Source organism: Gobius niger (genome assembly GCF_951799975.1).
Source record: "Gobius niger genome assembly, chromosome: 6".
Classification (NCBI taxonomy): domain Eukaryota; kingdom Metazoa; phylum Chordata; class Actinopteri; order Gobiiformes; family Gobiidae; genus Gobius; species Gobius niger.
In genome coordinates, this window is record NC_136857.1 from 24793124 (window position 1) to 24817230 (window position 24107).

Below are 24107 nucleotides of genomic sequence, written 5' to 3' on the forward strand. Positions count from 1 at the left end.
AGTGTCTTTGAGTGTCCAGAAAAGCGCTATATAAAACCATTGCATTATTATTATTATTTAAAGCTAGCGGGAGCATGCAAAATGCTAACAAAAACTAATCAAATCCTGCGTCAGAAACTATGATAGAAATACCTGAAGTAGCCGAACAAAATAAAATAACCACTGCTGAAGCGTTTGTGTTTTAGTTTAAGGAATAACTGATCTAACATCTGTAATGATCAGGTCACTTTATGTGAGTTGTTTATATGGAACCTAAAGCCTCATCATATACCCAGGGATATTTAGTGTAGAAAAGTCATCCTTGTTAAATGTTTATCCAAGAGTACATCAATAGATACAATTGATAATTGATCTGTAACATGACAATGAAATATTTCTTTATTGATCTTACAATGGAGAAGAGTCAGTAAAATATTTCACTCAGAGAAAGCCACTTTTAAGAAAGTCTCTTGGTATCGGTAAATATCGGATATCGGCAGATACTCAGACCCCAGTATCGGTATCCGTACCTGTATAGTTAATTATCAATACACTTTTTTCACATCTTTGCTATAAAAGCTTGGGTGACAGATTAAGCCTATCAAATGGTCAGTAAATTGTGAATGTTCTTCCAATGCCCAATGGGAACATAAACCCACACAAATCTTTTTATGCAATGTAACAAAAGTATTCATATTAGTGGAAATTATTCACCAATTTCACATTTAAAAAAAAGTATTTGATCTGACTGACAAATATATGTTAACTATATATATCTGTAAATGTGTGCATTTTCCAATGTACCCATTTCCTTCTTTTACAATTACGTACATTCTTCTGCCTAACGTTGTCTATATGTCCTTTTCTTTTTGTTGCCTTTAGGTGGCGCTGTACAACCCTGAGCCCGAGAGCAGCCACAGCCCCGGCAGCCTGGGGGGCAGCCTCAGCAACAGCCTCTCGGAGCAGAGCCTGTCCTCCGTCTCCATCAACAATATGAACAACATGAATAACCTGAACAACATGTCGACCGCGGGGAGCAGCGGGAACGGCGCGCACGGCTACACTCCGGTAAAGAAGTGGACAAATCCACTGTCCAAAGGGAGGGTGCTTGATTTTTTATCCCGTTTTCAAATCAGGGGTGAAGGAGGTTTTTAGGGAATAAACTGTTAGCTGCTGCTATAACAATCCTTTCCAAACACATCCTGGCAGTTGAAATGCTTTGTATGAGTGTAGGGCATCCTTATGGGGACAGCGGCTTTGGAATGTCTTCATCAGATAATATTAAATAACTTCAGTCTTTGCGAGTTGATAACTGCAACAGGCTTTGTGCACGTGGAATGTTTTTGGCTAACTTCCTGTTGGCCAGTGTAAGGTAAAGACTACTTCCTGTCAATATATAAACGTAGATTAAAAATAAATCATGATTTTGTTTAGTGTGAGCTGTCATCCGCAAAGTAACAAAATTGCGACTGAAAAGTACATTTACGGGATATTTTTTTGACTATCAAAATCCACTGTTTAGCTTTTGAGATGCTAACAACACTCGAATTATATAGATTTTTTTGGACAGGCTTTCCGCTCTATTAAGGGACCGTCAACAAAGGACTATACTAAACTCGATGTAAAAACTCTCCCAGCCGGCTCACACTAGATCTTTACCCTGTGCTGTGCTTGTTCAAAGGGTAGTTTTTGACCAACTACAACAGCAGCATTTCTCGAGTTGAGTCAACGTAATGTTGGATATCTGGATAGGGTATCTGAATGTCCATCTAACTTCATCACACAGAATTCCTCACTCATGTCACCTCCAGGGCTTGTTCATTTTGGTCATAAGAACAGGACCTTCATCGGAAAAACAGGATTTATTTGGCTCGTAAAATACGTCGCTGTAGTTTTGTACTGTGTTGTAATGTTTTTATGTTTAAATAACTGATGAATTTCCCATGTGGATTATTGAAGTATTCTGATTCTGATTCTGATTCTGAACACATTTAAATGATTATCTTAAGTTAAGCGCTAATCAGTGATAAAAGATGACAGAAAAATCCCCACTTTTCCAGATAAAAAGCACATGACACAAACCAACTGGGTGTTATGATTCGCATCTTGGAAAAAAACAGATCCTCAGTTCACCAACAGTTCATCAACGCAGCAATACTGCCAAAATTTGGATTCAATTGCAATTAATTGTGCAGCCCAAATTAGACTTTGACTTTTGTTCTTCTCTGGATTTTTTTTTAAATGTAAGTATTACCAAAGTGTTTGTGTGGCCTGTACAAGTAAGGGATGAAATATCTTTAAAAAGGCATTAAATTGGATTCAAACTGGCATTAAATCTACGTTTCTTGGGAAATACTGACATTGCTCAAATATTTTCCTGGGTAAGTTTAAATTTTGCTTCATTCTTTAAGGGGCTCGAAGCAAGTTCGCCATTTTATACTCACTACTGCCACCTCAGGTCTTACGTGTAACTGCAGCTTCTATATTAAGCTTGTGCATGACGGCACTTCAGACCCGAAGTAACACCTTTTTGAGCTATTTTAGAGGCAGTTGTGAATAGGTCTGAGCTCATTCTACACATTAGGACATTGTTAGAACATATAGGGGGAGGAAAATACTTAATTTTAACATTTTTAGACTCTGTATAGTCCCTTTAAGTTTGATGAGTTGCTTGCAAATCTTAAGAAATGAAAAATGCACAGATTTTTTTTTTGTGTGTGTTTGTGGCATTAATAATATAGTATCTGGGCATTAAAAAGCATTCGAATGGACTTGCTACTGCCTGTATAAACCCTGATTACATGTAGAGAGCATCATTTCTTCTAATCTTTTTAAATCAAATTCATGCCTGCGCCGTAGCGTTCTCTCCCGGCATCGTATAAAGTGATTTTACGACCCTCTCCGGCCCGCAAAACATTTGGTCCAAAATTACAGGGAAGCGCCGGTTCATTATTATTTTCCTTTTGAACATCTGCTGTGCTTTTACCGTCCCTCTGCTGTGTTCACTGCTGCACCTGCTCCGGCAAAGGTCACAGCAATCTCGGCTCGTTAACCTGCCGGGTCTGGCGGCCATCTTGTCTCTTCCTCCTCCACCTCTTGCTGGCCCTGGCTGTCGTCTTCCTTTAGATTAATCTGGTCCGGTGTGGGGTGAAGGGTTACTGAAGGCTTGTTACCTGGTGTCCTCTTGCCTCCCTTGTAATTTTGAGGGGAAACACCTTTTGCGTACTTCCATTAGCACGGCATGACAATATGAATTAAAGCGTGCTTGGGATTTTCAGATTTACATGTGAATTATCACCAAAGTATTAATACAACCATGTTTTTAGTTCACCTTAAGCCTTGTTTTGCGCCGATATGTAGTTTATGTTAATGTGGGAAAAGCCAGATTGATTTGATTACAGTAGAGTAACATTAGCACTTTATCAATCTGGAATAATAATGATGGCTTACAATTGTATTGCGCTTTACAAGCTAGTCTCGACAAGTTTTTCAAAGTGCTGCACTGTAGCCATTATTCATTCACTCCACTCTCAGTAGTGCTGTTGTAGCCACAGCTGCCCTGGGCTAGACAGGGCAGCTGCCAGTCTCTAATCACCACCAACCAAGGCAAGGCAATTTATAGAGCACCATTTCATACACAAGGAAATTCAAAGTGCTTCACAGTGGCACACAATTACAAGAAAGCAGATAAAAATCATTTAACTACAGCAACAACAAAACAAGCAATGAGTGCAGATAAAATACTTTGTGTCATATGCACGGGTAAAGAGATTTGGAAGCCTGGACCTGTACAGACGGCGTCTCTGGAATCGCCCACATATGGTCATGTTTGAAGCAGCTGAGGGGGAAAATCTAAACTTTCTCTAGTTACTCCAAAACAACTTTAGCAAATGCTGAATTATGAATATAATTTTCTGCGCAATAAAGACATAGAGAGGACAAAGTGATTCAACAGCCCATAAATACATAAATAACCGAGAATGCTAACATGCGTCATTTTAGCATCATGCTACATGCTAAAGCTAGCTACAACTTTCTTTTTTTTTAGCTTGTACTGTGGAAAAACTTCCATATGGACATGATTTAGACTTGCCTTTATTTGTGTGTGATAAATAAGTAAATAAGTTTATATTCCAAGAGTGGAAAATTGTGTTTCCCAAAAGATTTCCTTCCCCCTCGGTGAAGCCACGCCATCTTGTATGACGCGATGTCGACTGTATTTATTGTCAGAGTTGAGGCCTGTCTCACATCCTTATGAAGACTGTTACAGATTTGAGCTGCATGAAGCGGAAACGCAGCCTCACCGTGTTTATTATTGACTCTGGGAACCACCAGGAGACCCCTCCCTGAAGTTCTCAGGGCCCAATATGGTTCATATGGCTCTAACATGCCAGAGATGTACTTTGGTGCTAAACCATGAAAAGACTTGCACACAAGCAGAGCAATTCTAAAGTCTATTCTGTGAGACCGGAGCACTGGACTAATGCCGCCGTATTTCCTGGTTCTGGTCAGTTCACTCACTCAAACGCTGCAGTCAAACAGGCCGATGGGTGAAGTGTCTTGCCAAGGACACAATGACAGTCTGCACCTGCAGGAGCCGGGATTCAAACCGCCAAACTCTCGGTTATTGGCCGGCCTGCCCGTCCATCTGAGCCATTGTCCATTGGAATGAGAGAACAGACTCTCAGTGGAACGTTTGCTGCTGATCATCGAAAATGCAAACTTAGATAAATTAGAACCTCTGACTGTGTCCTTCAGTTAAAATCAATCATTGTGAGTTGTCTGGTGTGTCGCCGCTTACATCACTTTTTCCTCTAGAGGAGACAAATTCGACAGGTAAATGAATGAAATCATCCTATTTGGCTCCAGTCGATGAACATCTTGTTTCGACCGTACACCGGCGCGCAAGAGCTGCACCAACAACAAACCAACTCGCTTAACAACAGCACCTTTAACTAAAAATGCTCTGTCAAAATATTAGAATAGTGTGAAAATATAGTTGTACAGAAATAACTTCATCTCCGTTTGTATTTGAAGTTTGAGCCGGTGCCAGCAGCAAACGGCTTTAGACAAATTCATGAAAATGTTTTATACGACTGAAAGAACTGCAGTTAATTTGAAACATCTGCTAATTGCATCGAATCGTGTCTCACTAGAAATTCAGAGGCTGTTATCCTCACAGCTCCAGTAAAACCAATAGTGTTTGATTATCAGCAGTACCAGCCTGAGTATGAGCAGCAGTCGTAGTAGTAGTAGATATAGTACTAGTAGTCTTTGGGATTGTGATTGTAGCAGTACTTTTCCACTGGTAAGCAGGAGGAAGCCTATGCAGCGTAGCCCGTCAGCAAAAGTGCTTCGTGTTTGGACGTCCTGATCGCCGTAAATTGCTGTGTTTTCCCTGAGAGGAAAGTGACAGAGACGAGATGATTGAGGCAACAGGAAGACAGCCCTCACTATGGGACAAATCCAAAGTATTTTATTCTCCTTTCTAGGCTTCATTTTCAGAGGGCTGCTTTGAGATAACCGCAGACTCACTTTATAGTTTGACACAATAAAGAGCATTGTTTTTATTTTCTTCAAGAACGCTCACTATTAAAGCTATCAATTAAAATGATTTACTCCTTCTCTGTCCCACAGGTGAGCAGCCACTCCGACGCCCCACAGCCCCCTCCTCCTGCCCCCCAGTCCCAGTACGGTCTCCCCGGCATGCCCGTCCCGGACACCGGCCGGGACAAACCGCTCTGCTTCTCTGACTTCGAGGACCTGAGCTCCTCTTTCCGCAGCCTCTACAAGTGTGTGTTCGAGCAGTCCTTCTCCCAACAAGGTGGGTCCTCAACCAATGGACGAGCTTAGGAAGCAGTGTGACGTGCTCAGTACAGGCAAATACCCTCTGCCCCCGTGGGTAGTAACGCCACTGACACTGGAGTCTGGATAAGAGAGTTCTTACAGTCATTTAGACGGCACACAAGTCTGTGCGTCAGATTTCTCATCAGAGCATGAAAAGAGTTCACATGAGCCTGACAGGCCGGCGCTGTGAAATTATAAACGCTTCATTCTATTCAGCTTGGAGCTTTTGTAGTGCACCCTTGTTATATTTGCCCCACAGTGATGTTGTAAAGAGTACAGTAGGTCCTTAACCGTTTTACATGATCTGTGCACATGGGGAATTTACTCATCAATGACAATGTCTGAATATCATAATCACAAAGCCCGTTTGTTATGAAGCAAACCAAGCATTTCTTTTCAACACTTGATCTTTGCGATGTCAAACAAGTGGTTGGACAACACTCCTTTTGCCCAACCAAACAATGACAAAAAACGCTGACCTCTATGAGATTTATTTCTATATATTTCTAGGTTTTAAACTATAATAATAATTACTATAATAATGAATGTTTAACTATAGGCTATTTGAGAGATTTTTAAAAAAAATGATATCAAATTAAATTACTTTAAATATCATCCTATATATCAGCTATTGTGACTGATTCAGAGCACACACGGGTTTGTGCAGATAAATTCACAATGAGGACGGTTTCTGCCAGACAAATACACTAGATACAGCAAACAGGTACTTGAAGCTGCTGGTGCCTCTGGAGTCTCCGGAACATCAAGGTGTAGGACCCTCCAGAGGCTGCAGTTGTGCATAAACCTTCTATCCTCCCCTAAACTGTTAATTGAAGCTGACGAGAAACGGCTGCAGTGGCTCAGAAATACATGAAGACTCATTTACAAACAGTCTTGTTTGCTGATGAGGCCGTGTAACCCTGGATGGTCCAGATGGATGGAGTAGTGGATGGTTGGAGTCATGTTTTGAGCCAGAATCATGGGGAGAGAGCTGGTCGGCCCCTTTAGGCTCCCTGAAGGTGTGAAAATAAAAGGAGAGAAACCCATGATGTGGACCCAACCTACCCTGAACTCAACCCTATTGAGAACCTTTGGAGCCTCAAGCAAAACATCTACGAGGGTGGGAGGCAGTTTTCATCCAAACAGCTTCTCTGGGAGGCTCTTCTAACATCCTGCTAAGAAATCCATGCAGAAACTCTCCAAAAGCTCACAAGTAAATCCTAATGCTACAAATTCAACAAATGACCATTTTCAGTTATTTACAACCTATAACATGTATTGAAACGATGAGTTGCATCATAATTTAAGTTTTTTATTTTATTTATTTTTGAATAAAATACTGTTTGTCACTGGGGGATTTTTTCAACCACATTCAAATGATCCCGAGTTAAAGACTTGAAAACTATGCTGACTGTCATTTGAGTTGATCATTTAGAAAATCTGAGCATCTGATCATTTGCATAATAATTTGGAACATACTTAAAGGTTAAAGGCCATGTGCCTGATTTCATTTACAAACAATGAAAGAGGGAGCAGAAGTGTAATCTAGTAGTTGTGTCCAGACTCATTTCTGACATCCCAATGATTTTAAAAGCACGTGTCACTTTTCAGGGACCCTGTCACGGTGACGCTAACAACAAGTAGCCTTGCAAGCTCACAATAAAACTGGGCATCGCAGAGACGGTGCGACCCCACTTTATCCGCTTCCTTTGATTTGAACCTTCTAGACCAGAGATGATATGTTTAACCCTTACATGTCTTGGGTGCATGCGGACACGGCGGCGTCTAAGTGAGCCGTTCCCCACTGTAGTTGTCCACCTGTCTCCTCTGACATTTATGTGACAAGCCTCAGGGCACCATCAGGCCCCATGCACATAATTAACTGTCAAGCGTATAAGCTCCGAATGAAAGGCGCACACGGACCCTGCCTTGTGTTGTCACAGCACTAAAACCTAAACCATATTCACCTCCGCTATGCACTACTCGCGCTCCTTTGTCTCACGATAAACAAACAATTGGCTGTTCCGCATATCTGCTCTTTACGGCACGCTCAGTCAATTAAGAAGATGACTCCGAGCAAAAAAAAAAAAAAACAAGTTTGCAAGTGTGCGTCGGGGTCTGAGGTTTTGATAGAAGCTAATTAGATTGGGTTTAAACTTTGTGAAGCATCTCGCTAATTGCTTTCAGGTCGGCGGGCCCCCCTCCCGCTCGCTGCTCGATGAAACAAGGCGCTGCGAGACCGCGGATAAGCAGCGCTCGGTGTTTAATGCGCGGCTTGAAAATCCTCCTGGTTTTGCCTTTGCAGGTTTGATGGGACTCCCCTCTGACGCAGGCCCTCAGTCCAGGACGTCCTGCTCCTACCAGCCCTCCCCTCACCCCGCCGTTCAGATGCACCATCAGCAGCACCTGCAGCCTCTGCCCGGCCATGGGGCGCACCCACAGGCCCTGTCCCACCAGAGCCACGGCACGCAGTCCTGCTCCAGCACAGGTGAGACATAAGAGTATCTACGCCTCATTTGAAAGAAAACTGACCAACTGCTTTGTCGCGTTGTTTTGGTGTGTCTTTTGTCGTGTTTGTCTCTTTTTATGTCTCTTTTTTGTTGATTTTCGTCGTTTTTTTATCACTTATTTCACGCACTTTTGTTGCGTTATTGTTGCTTTTCTGGTGCGTTTTTGTTGCTCTTTTGACGCTATTTTGTTGTTTTTTTGACGCTCTTTTGTGTCTTTTTTACGTGTTTTCCCCACATGTTTGTCACTTTTTGTTTGTTATTGTTGCTTTTCCGGCGTGTTGACGTTGCTATTTTGACGCTTTTTTCAAGAGGTGGGGGTGAAGAGGTTAAAAGTAAAAGAATCTGTAATAATTTTTTAAATGTTTGCTCAAAACATCAGGCTAGGAATTATATATTAAAAATCTCTCTGGAATTACAAGGCTGGAAAGTTTGAAGTAGCTAAAGTGAAGTAGCTAAAGTGGGGATGTTGTTGCAAAGTTGTGAAGAAAATCTCACTTTGAGAAATGGGCCTAAGGTTTAGTACTGTCTACACATGCGCCTCTCCCGTCTTTGACATGTCCGCACTTGGATTACGGAGTCATAACGGTCGCCTTTCGTGCTACACGCAGATACCAGACATGTCAATATTTGTGAATGAAAACGTGTGTAAGAGAGAGCGCTGTTGTAGTTATTTCTGGGTAATCTCTGGCTCGCTAGCGGATAAAAATGAAATAAAATGAGTATAGCAAAGGGTGCGTTTGGGCTTTTTTAATTTGCTTTGACAATAAAACTAATATGTTAAGGAAGAACATTAGCTCAAAATCTCAACACTGTGTGAAATACAGGTGTTTTCACCTGAAGAATCTCGCTTTACATGCAAGAATCTTGGAGAATTGTGCTGTTCTGGGTCCAGATTTTTTCTCTATCTCTTTATCTGGAAATGGGTCCTTGGACGCGGCTCTGTGGTCGCCCGCTGCTTCTGACAGGTTGTCCCAGCGGTAGTTATCAAAAAATGGGTCAAATGCACTAGAGGTCGACCAGTATGGGGTTTTCTAAGGCCAATGCTGATTTTTGGTCAATACTTTTGACCAATATTTTGGCAGATTTTTCCAAATGTCTTTAGGTGATTCAATCATAGTTTCTGTCCGAGCTTTGATTAGCCGTGGTTAGCATTAGCATACGGTTGCTAGCTGCGGCATTTTGCGCAGCGATCAAAAACAACAACATCAAAAACAACTGCGGAAATTAACACAGCGATTGAATTCTCAAGGTTCTGAGCTTCACAATGACACGCAGTATGTCAATGTTCACTGAGGTTTAGTTGGTGAAACTTGTGTTTAACAAACTTGTAGCTAACGCGTTTTCATTGCAATGTTTCTCTGGGAAGTTGTGGAGGAACTAATTTGAAAGCCCTGACTAAGTCTCTATCACGTCCGGTCCCGGAGATATTGGCTTTTATCAGTGCTGGATTGGCCGATAGCTGATATTGTAAAATGTCCAAATATCGGCCCGATATATCAGCCGGCCGATATAGGTAAGGCATGTTTATTTAAACCGCGCATTTCATACACAAGGCAACTCATATCGGTCGACCACTAAAATGCACAGGACGAGCATCCCTGCGGGGACATTAAAGTGCGCCTTAATCTTTAAAAATGTTTTGAGGCAATTATGTAGGGTCAAAACTTTTGACCCTACATAATTGCCAGAGGCGCACATTTTGTTTCACGTTTTGGTTGCGTGTGGCCATGTGACCTTTAGTTATAATATACCCAAAACCTAAAACAATCAGAATACTCATTGTATGCAGCACAAGTTTACTTTTGCTTTTTTATTGACAGACAGCATCATATTTCCTCCCCAACTTCAGCAGATAAGCTCTCTCCTCTCTCCACTGTTTCCTCCCTTGGCTTCACGTCTTATGAGGCCGCGCTAGCTTTAATACAGCCCCGATCCTCCCTATAGCTCCACCAAGCCTTTCCCACCTCATATTCCCAGGCCTAAAGAAAATACCTTTTTTATTTACTTTAGTATTCCCCTCAAACGCAACGTGGCTCTATCAAATCCTTCCCCGGCTTTACGGTTTCATTGTTTGTTTGCACATGGAAGAGAGGTGAAGAGAAGCATCAGTTTCCCTTTGATTTCAGACTGGATTCTTACAGTGAAGTAAAGTTACTCCCCCTAGTGGCCAGTTGTTGTTGTTTTGTTTTTTTGATAGATATAATCAAATGAACGGGTAAATATTTCTGGACGGGGATGACGGATGGTTTGACAGGAGGCTTGCATAATTCATTAGTCACGCCAAAAGCATCTCTTTCTGTGAGTTTTCATTGGATTTGTCAAAAACTTCAAATAAATTAGTCATCTGTCATCAAGTTATGTTGTGAAATAAATGATTAAAATGGCAAACTACTTGTACTGTACCTCTTGTGCGAAATAAAGAAAATGAGGAAGAAATAGGGGAAATAATGTGTGTAGTGAATGCACAAGGCAGTCCAGTGTATTACCAGCACATGGCCGTAACTTTAAACCATGTTATTCGTTGTTTCCTGGTCAAAGACAAGCCTTGAGAAGTTTTTCAATACATTCACGCAGTTTCGGGTAATCCTGTTTAAAGGGACTATACGAAGTTTAAAAATGTTAAAATGATGGATTTTCCTCCCCCTACATGTTCCAGCCATGTCCTAATGTATAGAATGAGCCCAGACCTGTTCACCACAACTGCCTCTAAAATCCTTAAGCTTAATATAGAAGGTGCAGTTACACGTAAGACCTGAGGTGGCAGTAGTGAGCATAAAATGGCTAACTTGCATCTAGCCCCTTTAATTAGCTCTTTCTTCTTCTACGGTGTCGGCGCTTCGTTCTGTACTTCCTGGATACACTGCTGCCACCTCAGGTCTTACGCGCATCTGCAGGTTCTATATTAAAGGAATAGTCCACCGTTTTTACACACTATGTTCTTACCTTAGAGTTCATCGACGACTTCTGGTCCTCACGCGTAAACACAGGACAGACGGAGTTAGCGTTTAGCCTCTCCTCCTCTCTTCTATAGCTCCAAACGAGGTGAAGATAGAAGAAGCTCTATCTTCACCTCTGCGCAGTAATATCTTCACTTTACTGTGCAGACGCCGAAGTACTCCTGGTATTATTACGCCTTACAATATAGTTCCCCTTTTTATCCGCTTAGAAAATCCACATTTTTTTATTTTGTGTAACTAGACTTGGATCGTGTAACACTTCACGCATCCATTTTTAAATAGGGAAAACGTGGAAGAGCTTCTATCTTCACCTCATTTGGAACTATAGAGGAGAGGAGGAGAGGCTAAATGCTAACGCCGTCTGTGCTGTGTTTGCGTTGTAGAAGGCACGCGTGCAGACCAGACAGGTACAAATGATCTTGTCTAAGCTAAGGTAAGAACGTATCTCAGTATGTAAAAACGGTGGCCTTTTCCTTTAAAGGAATAGGCCACCGTTTTTACATACTGAGATATGCTCTTACCTCACTTTAGCCGAGTTAATATATCCCCGTCTGGTCTTTGTCCGTGCGCTCTGCCAGGCAAACGGAGCACATACGCAGCCTCTCCCACATATCACATAGCTCCAAAAAAGCTTACGATAGAAGCTACCAAGCTCTTCCACGTGTTCCCTATTTAAAAATGGATGTGTGAAGTGTTTTCATGCGAAGTATATTTACACAGAAATGTAACGTGTCGATTTTATAAGCAAATAAAAAGGGGGACTATATTGTGAGGCGTAATGATACGAGGAGCAAAACGTCCGCGCAGTAACTCCTAAAGGTTATTGACGGAAGTGAGCGGGGAAGTCTTTAGGAGTTACTGCGCGGACGTTTTGCTCCTCGTATCATTGCGCCTCACAATATAGTCCCCCTTTTTATTTGCTTATAAAATCGACATGTTACATTTCTGTGTAAATATACTTCGCATGAAAACACTTCACGTAACTTTATTTGAATAGGGAACACGTGGAAGAGCTTGGTAGCTTCTATCGTGAGCTTTTTTGGAGCTATATGACATGTGGGAGAGGCTGCGTATGTGCTCCGTTTGCGTGACAGAGCGCACGGACAAAGACCAGACGGGGATAATTTAACTCGGCTAAAGTGAGGTAAGAGCATATTTCAGTATGTAAAAACGGTGGCCTATTCCTTTAAGCTCGTGCCCGAATTAACACCTTTTTGAGTGACAGTGCAGGATTTTAGAGGCAGTTGTGGTGAACAGGTCTGAGCTCATTCTACAAATTAGGACATGGCTGGAACATGTAGGGGGAGGAAAAATACTTTGTTTCAAATTTTTTAAACTCCATATAATCCCTTTAAAGTCCCATATGCATGATACGTCCACTCCAGCAAACGATTTTGATGTAATCTTCAAAACATGAACCAATAATCCTTTTCCCATGTTTTCAAATGGAATTGTTCGATTAGCCCATGTATTACCTGTGCCTTCTCTGCGCTGTGTCCAGGCCTGTCCTCAGACTGGTATCCAAATCTGGACTGGCTCAAAGAGAGCTGCCGCATCGCCACCAGCTACAACTGGGCCGATGTCGACCTGTCGCCTTTTCAAGGTAACACCTACTCACAAGATCCATTCATTTATTTATTTATTCAATCTTTCATTCCCTGGTTGACTCTTTTGTAAATACGTTACAGCCCAGTCTATCAGTCTTTTACCCTGGACGGTTCAAAAGAATTAGATGTTGGTACAATAATACCCTGAATTGTTGTAAATGAGCTGATACACTGTAATAGTCACATCCGGTCTATTAGCTTAAAACATTTTCAGATGCATGTTGCTTTATGTTAGAGTACAAAGCCTCTTCCTGCTCCGCTGTGGTCCTCGAGGCTCCATATTCCAGCCCTCGGTGCAGTAATGGCTGTGGCCTAATAAAAGTCATTATGCAGCATCACACGCGTCTCCCCCGTCTGCCTCCTCTCTCCCAAACGTATGATGTGAATAATCCAATTAAGCCCGGCTCACTAACGGCCTGTTATCACGGCCGCCGCACAAAGCCACGCGACAGGGGCTGCTTTCAAAATGCTACATTTGGTTCTTCCTCCCGTCTCCTCCTCCCGTGTCTCCTCGTCCTCCCGTCTTTTGCCTCCTCTCTCCTGCAGGGGTGTGTTTTGCCGATGCTCTGTTATACTTTGACTGACTGATGGACACTGCTTGCCACTAAATAAATACAGGCTGATGGTACATTTATGTAAGCGCTCAGTCATACAAGATTAGATCATAAAGGTTTTCACAAGATTCTGCATTCCAAAACAACTCAGTACAAATTACTATTTTTTATAAAGAAATAAATAGTTTGACAATAAATGCAGCCTCATTGACAAGTGCAACATCATCAAAATATTGAGATATCAGTCATCAGGATTAGAGGTCGACTGATATGGGTTTTTCTAAGGCCGAAGCCGATGTGCTGCTTGACAATATTTTTTCCATGTCTGGTCTATAATAATAATCCTGTAAAAACATAAATACTTTATTCTATTACTTTAGGTGATTCAATCATAGTTTCTGTCCAGGCCTTGATTAGTTGCCGTTAGCATTAGCATGCTGCTGTGAGCATTAGCATACTGTTGCTAGCCGCCAAATTTTGTGTGACGATCAAAATTCAATTGCGGAAGGTTTAGTGGAACTTATATTTGTTTTATATCAGTCTGCGTGTTCTCACGGACCTGTCCCTTTTAAAATCAAGATTAAAGACTCATCTCTTCAAACTTGCTTTTAATACTTAGAGCACTGAATTGTGTCTTGGTTGTAATTATTTGGTGTTTTTAAATGTGTTTTATCTTTCTGTGAAGCACTTTGGTCCTCCTGGTGTTGCTATAAATATGAATAAACTTTGATTGATTGATTGATATTTAAAAACTTGAAGCTCACCAATTTTCATTGCTATGTTTCTCTGTTGTGGGAGGACTCGTTTTGAAGCCCTGACTTCCAATGCAAAAAACGGGAAGTCTCTATCACTTTCGGTCCCCGAGATATCGGATTTTATCGGTGCTAGATCGGCCGATAGCCAATATTGTAAAATTCCCAAATATTGGCCTTATACATCGGCCGGCCGATATATCGGTTGACCTCTAACCAGTATCAAGATTGCCCCAAAGTATCACAATATTTTGCTGAATCTTTTTTTTTTTTTCAATTCTCCTGCTTTCCTCGTCACTGTCTTTGTCTCCTCATTCCATTTCCTCTTCTCCTCTTCTCCTCGCCCGCCTCTTCTCCTCGTCTCCTCGTTTCCTTCCCGCAGCGCTTGACCTCCCAAACTCTAGACGCCCTCCTCCGCTCCGCCTGGCACGTCTCCAAACAGCAGGCCAAACGCAGCTCAGAGAAAACTGTCTGTAGAAATATCCCTCCAGAAAATTTGATGGAATAAAGAGAGAGAGAGAAAACAACAACAAACAGGGGGAAAAAAGCGCCAGTCTCTTTCTGTGTGAATGGGAGAAACTGAAAGGACGGCGTTCAGGGAGTTGTCAGGAATGTGGAAATAGCCAGCGCTTTATGGCGCTCATTGCGACTGGAGGCTGCAGGTGTTTTTGAAGGTCAACTCGGATTGCTGCTTTAAGACTGACTGGAGGAACTGGCATCGTGTGGGTTTGTTTAGTGTTTACATGAACGCACAAATTGAAAATACATGCTTAAAAGGATTGACAGAATATATCATTTGGATGTAATATTAGCCGCGCTCTTGCTATAGCTATAGGAATTAATCACTGTGGAATTTCGAACAGTTGCAATCATAAAAAAAAAAAATCGTAAAAAAAATGAAGACCGGTATTTTAATGATGCTATAAATATTTTTTGATACCGACACTAAAATATTTGTGACATAAAAACAGAAAACAGATTAACACATTGATTGCCAAAAACTGGGAAAAAATAAATAGTTTTTTTAAATTGCAAAACTAGACACTCTAATACACCTTATATGTGGTTTTGGTAGCTCCGTGATGAACAGAAGCGAAATAAATGACAATCAATAACTTGTGAAGAGTCACGATCTGGACATTTCATATATTATTGTGTTTTTCTTTCTTTTTTTTACGCGCCAGAGCATGTGTCCTATAACATAGAATACGCTGTTGTGCTACAAATATCATGAACAATGGTCTGGATTGTTGGCACTACAGCTAAATCCAGTTCGGAATTAAAAGCTTCTTGATTGGAGCTTGCAGCTTTGAGTTTTTGTCACTTTTCTCTTACTCTTTGTTGCTTTTATTGTTGTTGCTCTTTCTAATGCATTTTCGTCACATTTTTTAGTTTTTTTTGTTGCACTTTCAACACTTTTTTTTCTGTCACTTTTTGACGTTTTCGTCCTCGTTCATCCACACATTCCTGTCTGTATATGTTTGCTGCCAAACAAAGGTCATGAGTTGCTGACGAAGCTTCTGGAGTGAGGGGGGAAGCATCTGCAACACAACTTTTGTCTGTGATGGAAAACTCCTGTACGATTGAGGGCTTACACAAATATAAAAAGGTTAATGGAGCTGAATTTGGAAAATATAGCTGAACTTTTGCAGAGTTTTTAAGAAGAACTCAATGATTTTGCGATATGTCGTGGCCTCTCGCGCTACGGATGCTGCTTCACAATGTTGCAATAACAATAATGCATACTTCTTTTTTTGGTGTTGTTTCAATTTGCTCTCTTCATTGTCGCCCCCTTCAGGCCTGAAGGAGAGCATGCGGCAGGCAGAGCTCAACAACTGGTCCTTGGATGCGGCGCAGATGGCCGACCTGTGTTCGTCCATAAACCAGTTCTTCACTGCGACCGGAGTGATCCCTCCACAGAGCGGGCCCACGCACCCCCCTCACCCCCCTCAGAGCGGGCCGTCCCAGCCTCAGCAGCAGCACACGGGGGGAGGCATGCACCAGAAGAACAGCCAGCACAACCAGCATGGACAACACAACCAACACATCAGCGCAGGTGAGGGAAACTCGACCTCAAACGAAACTTCATTAAAGGGACTGTACGGTGTTTAAAACTAAGTGTTTTCCTCCCCCTACATGTTCCAACAATGTCCTAATGTGTAGAATGAGCTCAGACCTGTTCACCACAACTGCCTCAAAAATCCTGCACTGTCACTCAGAAAGTTGTTGTGATGTGCCGTCATGCACGAGCTTAACATAGAAGGTAGGGCTGTGCAATTAATTGAAATTCGATTGCGATTTCGATTACAACAGTAAACAATGACAAAATTAGCATAATCGCAAAAAATCGATTATAATTTTATTTTATTTTTTTCAATTTTTTTTTTTGCAAAGCAGACTTGCGTTATTTCAGGCCGCTGGGATTATTTTCCCTTCGCTTTTCACGTGCCATGGCTCATGCTTTTGTCTGACATAGAAACAAACGGCGCTGTGTGATGATGTCATCAGGCCGCGCTGCTCAGTTTACTTGTGCAGGTGTGAGGGCTGGCCAGCAGGGGGCAGGTGTGAAACAGGGACCTCTCTTTAATCAAGGCGTACTTGAAATCATTTGTACTTTTATGACAGTCCTGAAAACATAAAATGTCATCATAGTGTTTTGATTAATAAATAAATAAAATAAAGATAGACTTTTTTTTAAAGGCAACAAATAATCGTTTGAATAATCGTGATTTCAATTATGACAAAAATAATCGTGATTATTATTTTTTCAATAATCGAGCAGCCCTAATAGAAGCTGCAGTTACACGTATGACCTGAGGTGGCAGTAGTGAATATAAAATGGCCAACTTGCATCTAGTCCCTTTAAAGCTAGACTCCCGACCCCTTAACCCCCGCCTTAATCGAACACGGTTTCTCCAGTTTGACTTTAGCCAAATCTTAAAAGCATCTTGAAAAAAGTGTCAAAACAGAAACAAAAATGAGACAAAAACAAGGATGAAATTAAAACAAAAGTGACAAAATGTGTGACGAAAACATAGCAAAAAAGCCACAAAAGAGCAACAAAAAAGTGACAACAACAATCACAAAAGAGTTGCAATTAAACTTATAACCTCCACTTTAACCAAGCACATTTTCTCCAGTTTGGCTTTACCCTAATCTAAAAGCTACTTGAACAGAGTCAAAATAGAGATGAAAAACACAAAAAATACAACAAAAAAGCCACATAAACGTGCCGGAAAAGCAACAATAAACCAATAAAACGCCAAAAACACGACTGAAAAAGTGGAGCAATGGAGAAAGAAGGATGAAGAAAGCAACAAAAAGTTACAAAAACACAACAAAAAACCACGAAAGGACGAAAACTTGACAAAAAATGCCCAATAGATGTGACAAAACGTGGTGACAATGCAATAACAATAAGGTGCTTAATCATAGCACTGCTTCAACCTCCACCTCCGTCAGGACCAGGGTTTTCTGCAAAATTCCCACGAGGATGTTTTAGTGGGAACTCGGATGGGTGCATCAACCTACAAAGTAACAGATGAAACCTCAGACGCCCGTTAATATCGTGAAGTACATCAAACTGACAGAATATTAATGTGGAGGTCTTTCCTTTCCTACATTTGGAGTGAGTGGGTCCTTCTGCTCCTGAGATGATGCAGAGACAGTGACGGATGTGTGAACAGCAGTACTGACTCACTGGCCTTTTGTCTGTTTCTTCTGCTCCCCCACAGTGAGTTTGTACATGGACTCCAGACAGAACATGACTCTGATGGGACCTCCCGGAGGATACTCGCACCTGCCCCCCATCAGCAGCACTGCCACCAGTCTAACAGGTGAGCGCAGCGTCCCCCGTCACGCTTTTACAGGCCCAGCATATGGTGAGGCTCACAAAGGCTTTATTTTTGCAAAAACAGAACAACAAATGCTTTTTTTCTTCTTAAGTACTGCTTATGGTTCCAATGTTTATCGTTGTTTTATCGTCGTTCTTTACCATGACACAAAAACACTTCCTGTATGACTTGCTTTAGGCGTGACAGATCCAGACATACCTCAAGTCAAAATGAAGTCAGGCAATGAAAAATAAAATCTTGAAATAAGTATGACAAGTAAGATAAGTTTTATAACAGTTTTATTTCCTTTGAATCTGATTTTTAAGGTAAGACACAACAGGTGAATAGAGAAACTTTTCAAATTTAGAGATATCAATTTGAAATTTTGCCGTAGATTGCTTTCTTAAATATGAGGAAAAATATATATACTGCAAGGTTTCAGTCATTTTATTTTTTTTATCTGTACATGAGCAAAAATAATAATTGTTCCTGCACACTGCCAACCTTGCAAAAATAGTTTATTTGGATAGTCAACGTTTCGGTCCTGAGACCTTCATCAGGCATGTTTCTCATTTAGTTTTAAAATAAACTGTTTTTTTGTGTGTTTTTTTTTACATTCAAAAGTGAATCAATCAGGCTTTGAATTAAATATTAAAAAGAAAAAAAACTTCAAAATATTGTTAAGTCCCAGACTGGAAAATTTCCAGTCCATCGGTGATGCTGATGTGGAGATGTCGTCGCACCAATGTGGCAAAAATGCATTTTGAGGAAATGGCTCTTGAAAACACAATTTCCCGAATAAATCTATGGAGAAACACTGAATCAGTGCAAAAATGCGTCACTTCCAAACGCTAGCAAAAATCAGATCAATCGTTTCACAGGAGTTCACCCCTCCCACCTGATAACGGAGCTCAGTTGTGAAGGTCCAGACCCTTGTACGAAACGCAATGAGTACGAGGGTAAAACCAGGCTGGTTCAAATGTGACGAAATGAGTATTTTTACCGTCACAGCCGTCGATATGCGATGAAAAAGGTAAAGCCCTTTTCGTCACATATCGACTATTTTGGGTTGACCATACACAACATCAACAAATCATAATATTGTGCAACATCAGGCTGATTTTTTTCACAAATGACTACTTTTACAACATATTTTATGGGGCAAAAATAGCTCCTTTAAGAGACTCATTTAGCTCAAAGCCTGAACATTGGAACATGTAGTTGACCAGTCTGAAAGCACAATATTCCTTAGACCTTATAAATTATCAGTCAGTACTTGATCAAAGGGTTTTGTTTTTCTCTCCCTCTGCTAACAGGACACCACAGTCAGCTGAACCAGCCCCCGCCCCACTCCCTGGGCCCCGGACACTTCCAGGTCAGGCGCATGCTCACGACGGACGACATCCAGGACGATTTTGACTGGGACTCCATTGTCTAAACAACCTAGAAAACCCATCCAACAACAACAACAAAAAGCAACCACAACAAAAAAAAAGACACGCGCTAAAAGAAACACGTGATTCCCGGGGCCCGTTCCTCCCGCGTGGAAACAGAAGACAATCCAAGTGCAACAAATGGGATTTTAGTTTGAAGACAATCATTTTTAAAACAGTTACAAACGGGCCAAGTGTAAAATATCGTCCGAGAAGCTCCGGAGTTTGCCACGTCTAGTCTCCACTGGGTTCACCTCTGCCAAAGTGTTGTCCTCACGTCTGTAAGGTCCAAACTCCCTGAAATGTACTTTGTTTGTATGGATTTGGATGTTTTTGCCAAGTGAATGGTTGACCTGGTAAAGAATGGGACAGTGCAAGCTAAAGGCAGTTACTCTAGGCAACAAGACGTCGTCGTTATTCTCTTTTATTTATCTTTTTTATTTTTTCTCCGACTCTATATTGCAATGGTACAGTGTTCTCCACCAATTATCATTTTCAATCAGTTTACTCAAATGCTGCAAAAACCTAATTCATTGAGAACGTACAGGGAAATAATTTTTTAGACAGAATATGATGAATGGATGAATTACGCTACAGTAGAAATAGCAATCATCGTCTATTTGCTGTTGCCTTAAAGCAGGAGTTCCCAAAATGTTCAGGCCGTGACTCCCAAAATCACTCAACCAACAACTCGCGCCCTTTCTGTCAGATGTAATAAGGTTTTGTAATAAATTTAGGTGCAAAACATTTAAAATCTGGTTTAAGGATGTTAATTTGGATACTGTGTTTTAACATTTGGCTCAATAATATCATGTTGTCTCAAAATCATCTTGCGACCCCCACTTCAGTGTCCCGAAACCCCCACTTTGGGAACCACTGCCTTAAAGCAGCACATCTGTACGTGTTGAAGGGTTTGCTGACAAATGCTAATGCAAATCTGGATGTCCTCAGGGGTCAGCAACGTCAGGCCCGAGGGCCAAATCCGGCCCTCAAGCACTAAAATGAACTACAATCCAAAAATACTGACATTTTAAGATGAGATAGGGCTTTGTCAGTTACTATGCAAATTCCCTGAGGGAGAGTTTCCTTATTGGGTCTGTATGACGTACAGTAACAATGTTTGTGATAATAAGTCTTCAGTCTCTTGACTATGGATAAAACTGCACCCGACAAACTTGTAAGTTATTTCGTGCAGCAATTTGAAACATTGAAGATTAGAAGTTTTTTTTATTTATTTTTTTATTCTTACCAATTAATCTGCCATGAAATATTGTCACAGATTTTTGGATTCCGTCAAATCTAAGAATTACATTTATGTAGAGCAATCTTGAGTCATAAAGGACATGTACGTGGCACCCTCTACTGGACATAGAAAAGTACAGCACTGTTCTTTCTAATATATCATTTTTTATTTTTCTGAATCGTCAAGGTCACATTGAATGCTGTCTTCCTATTATAGCCCTTTGGTGATTTTGTTCTACGTTTGTGCAGACACATACCCCACGTTTACAACCATTAGCTCTTAGCTTTAGCCCTCAGCTATATAATACATGAACTGGTCCAAGCCAACATTTTAAATTCCCTGTCTGATCTGAGCCATTACCTGAAGTCTATACCATTGCAAAATAGAACTCCATTTATCAACAAATACCTTTTTTCTCTCTCGCTCTAACCATGTCTTGCCATATTCCAAACACACCTGTGTCTGTTTTAACAAACCCGTCACTGTCTGAACGACTTGGGACCTTTTCGTCAAGTTACACTCATTACTTCATAAGCTAAGAGATACAGAATACTGTGGAATAAGCTTCTCAGTCACTAATGATCAAGTGGAGACGTAAGAACTTTTTTGGGACCTTCCCCGAGAAGAGAGACGGGAGTCTGTTTTTGAGTTGCCTCGTTTGAACAAAAGAAAGCATTTTTTTGCACAGCGAAGACGTCATTAGCATAAAGAAAAATGAACGCTTTATTCCATGTTTCTACGGACTTTTAACATAATGTTGTGGGAAAAAGAAATGTTCAAATACCTTTTACTGTGACTTTTTTTTTTTGCTTTAATATGTGCCATGTGAATAGTCCTATAACTCCTTTCATTTCGCACACGATTCCCCAAAAAATACCCCTGTGACGCTTTGTATCAAACGGGTCAAAACTTGAAGGTGCTCATTGGTGCATAAAGAAAAAAAAGAAAAAAAACTATACTCATACAGTGGGTTAAGAAAGTTTTCACACCTCTTTTACATCATTTCTGTTTTATATTGTCGTCATCTTATGCTCACATGGACATTCATTTCTACACGGGGAAATAAACCCTTTAAATTCATTCACATAAGTTTTCATCCAGCAGCCCATTCGACCATCTTTCCTTAAGTAAAGTTGGAATTTAAGATCAGAAAGTTACATCCATGTCCAAATTCTCCATCCAAATAACATCTATTGTACATAAATGAATGACCACTGAGTCGAAGTAGTATAAACAAATAGCGTTCATACCAAACTAAATGTTGTGATACGTGCAGGTGGTGTAGACTCCCAGCGAACTCCGGACAGGAGTTGTGAGCGCTAATGCTGTGGAGGAAGGTTAGCTAGTTCGTCTTAAAGCTAAAGGTTCATGTTAATTTGATGTATTATAAACACATTTAAATAGTGAATAGTACAATAGTAAAACCAGTCGACTTATAGTTCTATAGTTCAACGTTATTTAGTTATTTATTTTTATTTATTTATTGCATTGGCCTTTAGCTTCGAGACAAACTCGTTGACCTTCATAAACACAGGCGCCTCCTGCACTGAAGTGTTTACATCAGACTTTTATCACACACTTAACAGTGCGTTCCTGGTAACTGGTGTCTTTCCCACTTGAAAATAACCACTTATGACCTTTTAGCTGAATAAGCTCGTGTGTAAACAAAACGGCTAATACTACAACAGTTGGCTCATAAGATGCTACCGTTATATGAAAGCTTCTCCACACCAGATATATTTCAAAACTTGCAAAAATCACATTATAATGAAGGATGTGGCCGAATGTAACGTTCACTTTACTGGTGCAGTGGTTTTGTCACAGTTTCATCATTAGCTGCTCCTCCACTGGGGTGCACCTGTGTTCCCCCACTTCTATTGATGAAGGAACTCCATCCATTCATCCATTTTCTTCCGCTTTATCCGGGGCCGGGTCGCGGGGGCAGCAGTCTTAGCAGAGATGCCCAGACTTCCCGATCCACACACACTTCCTCCAGCTGTTCTGGGGGGACCCCGAGGCGACACCAGGCCAGCTCGGAGACATAGTCCCACCACCGTGTCCTGGGCCTTCCACGAGGCCTTGTCCCACTAGGACATGCCTGGAATAGGCGTCCAGGAGGCATCCGGAACAGATGCCCGAGCCACCTCAGCTGCTCCTTTTGACGTGAAGGAGCAGCGACTCTACTCCGAGCTCCTCCCGGGTAACTGAGCTCCTCACCCGATCTCGGAGGGTGCGCCCAGCCACCCTGTGAAGGAAACTCATTTCGGCCGCTTGTATTCGCGATCTTGTCCTTTCGGTCATTACCCAAATCTCATGACCATAGGTGAGGGTTGGAACATAGATCGACCGGTAAATCGAGAGCTTTGCCCCGACTCAGCTCCCTCTTCACCACGACAGACCGATACAGCGACCGCATCACTGCTGACGCCGCACCGATCCGTCTGTCGATCTCACGCTCCATCCGTCCCTCACACTGATGAAAGAACTGCGTTATTATATTTTTAGCCTAGACTTTTAGAACTACAATTAGGTTATAAATTAGGTCGCGTGAACAGAAGCAATTCCACATGCGCTAAACCATAGTCTAAAACCCTATAAACACTGGCAAACATTAAGCCTAGTTGTGGTTTGTAAAATAAAAACCTATTGATTCATGCTATAGTTTACTTTTTGTAATCTTGTGCATAATTCTGTGGGTAATGATGCGCCCCGTTTACCTTATGCTAAGAAATTAGCATTAGCAATTTAGCCTCTTGTTTGTGACCAACTCTCTGCTGGGGGCCGCTATTACTGTCTTCATCTCGATCCAAACTCGGAGCTCTCTGGACGTCTCCAAGTTTACAAGTTGTAATTACGAGTTCGAGCGACGCTTCAAAGGAAATGTGTCCAAGTGGCAGGACGGAAGTTTACCAGTTACCTGTAACGCACCATAAGTGATCGTCATCCAGGGATTCTCTGTCCACCACATAATCCTTAGAATTCATGATTATTCGCATCATGAATTCTATTCTAAGTATCTAAGTTAGTCTCCATTGGAAATTAATTGTACGTGAAGTGCTAGCACTCACAACTTCAGTAGCATAGCCACATTATTCAATAAGCTAATTCTGGAAACCTCTGACTGAAACCAAATCCCTGAAAATTGTGGCCAGAATTGATCATTTTGATGCTACTGATTTTTTTTTGTATTTTTGGTTTTCTTTTATCCCTTAGACTGTATTGGACAGTGCAGGGTGCAACAGGAGTGAAGTGAAGTTGTCCACAGCTGTCTCCACGTGTGCTGAAGGAAATAAAAAGGTACAAAGGTCACACTTCTCAAATCCAATCACTCCGCGCCTAATAGTTCTGCCATCAAAATAAATCCCTATGAAGCCGTACCCGAATCTCACACA

General features: G+C 41.3%; 1 protein-coding gene across 2 annotated transcripts in view; it reads left to right on the top strand.

Moving 5' to 3' along the window:
- The window catches only part of LOC306964120 (forkhead box protein J3-like), an 85916-nt gene extending 65970 nt beyond the window's left edge, over positions 1-19946 (top strand). For both annotated transcript variants that reach the window (XM_079558028.1, XM_079558029.1), the window contains 7 exons: positions 862-1047; positions 5617-5803; positions 8132-8314; positions 12795-12896; positions 16005-16262; positions 17941-18042; positions 19356-19946. In XM_079558028.1, coding sequence (XP_079414154.1) covers positions 862-1047; positions 5617-5803; positions 8132-8314; positions 12795-12896; positions 16005-16262; positions 17941-18042; positions 19356-19477 — 1140 coding nt within the window. In that variant the 3' untranslated portion in view covers positions 19478-19946. The remainder of the gene's footprint in view (positions 1-861; positions 1048-5616; positions 5804-8131; positions 8315-12794; positions 12897-16004; positions 16263-17940; positions 18043-19355) is intronic.
- The last annotated feature ends 4161 nt before the right edge of the window (positions 19947-24107 follow it).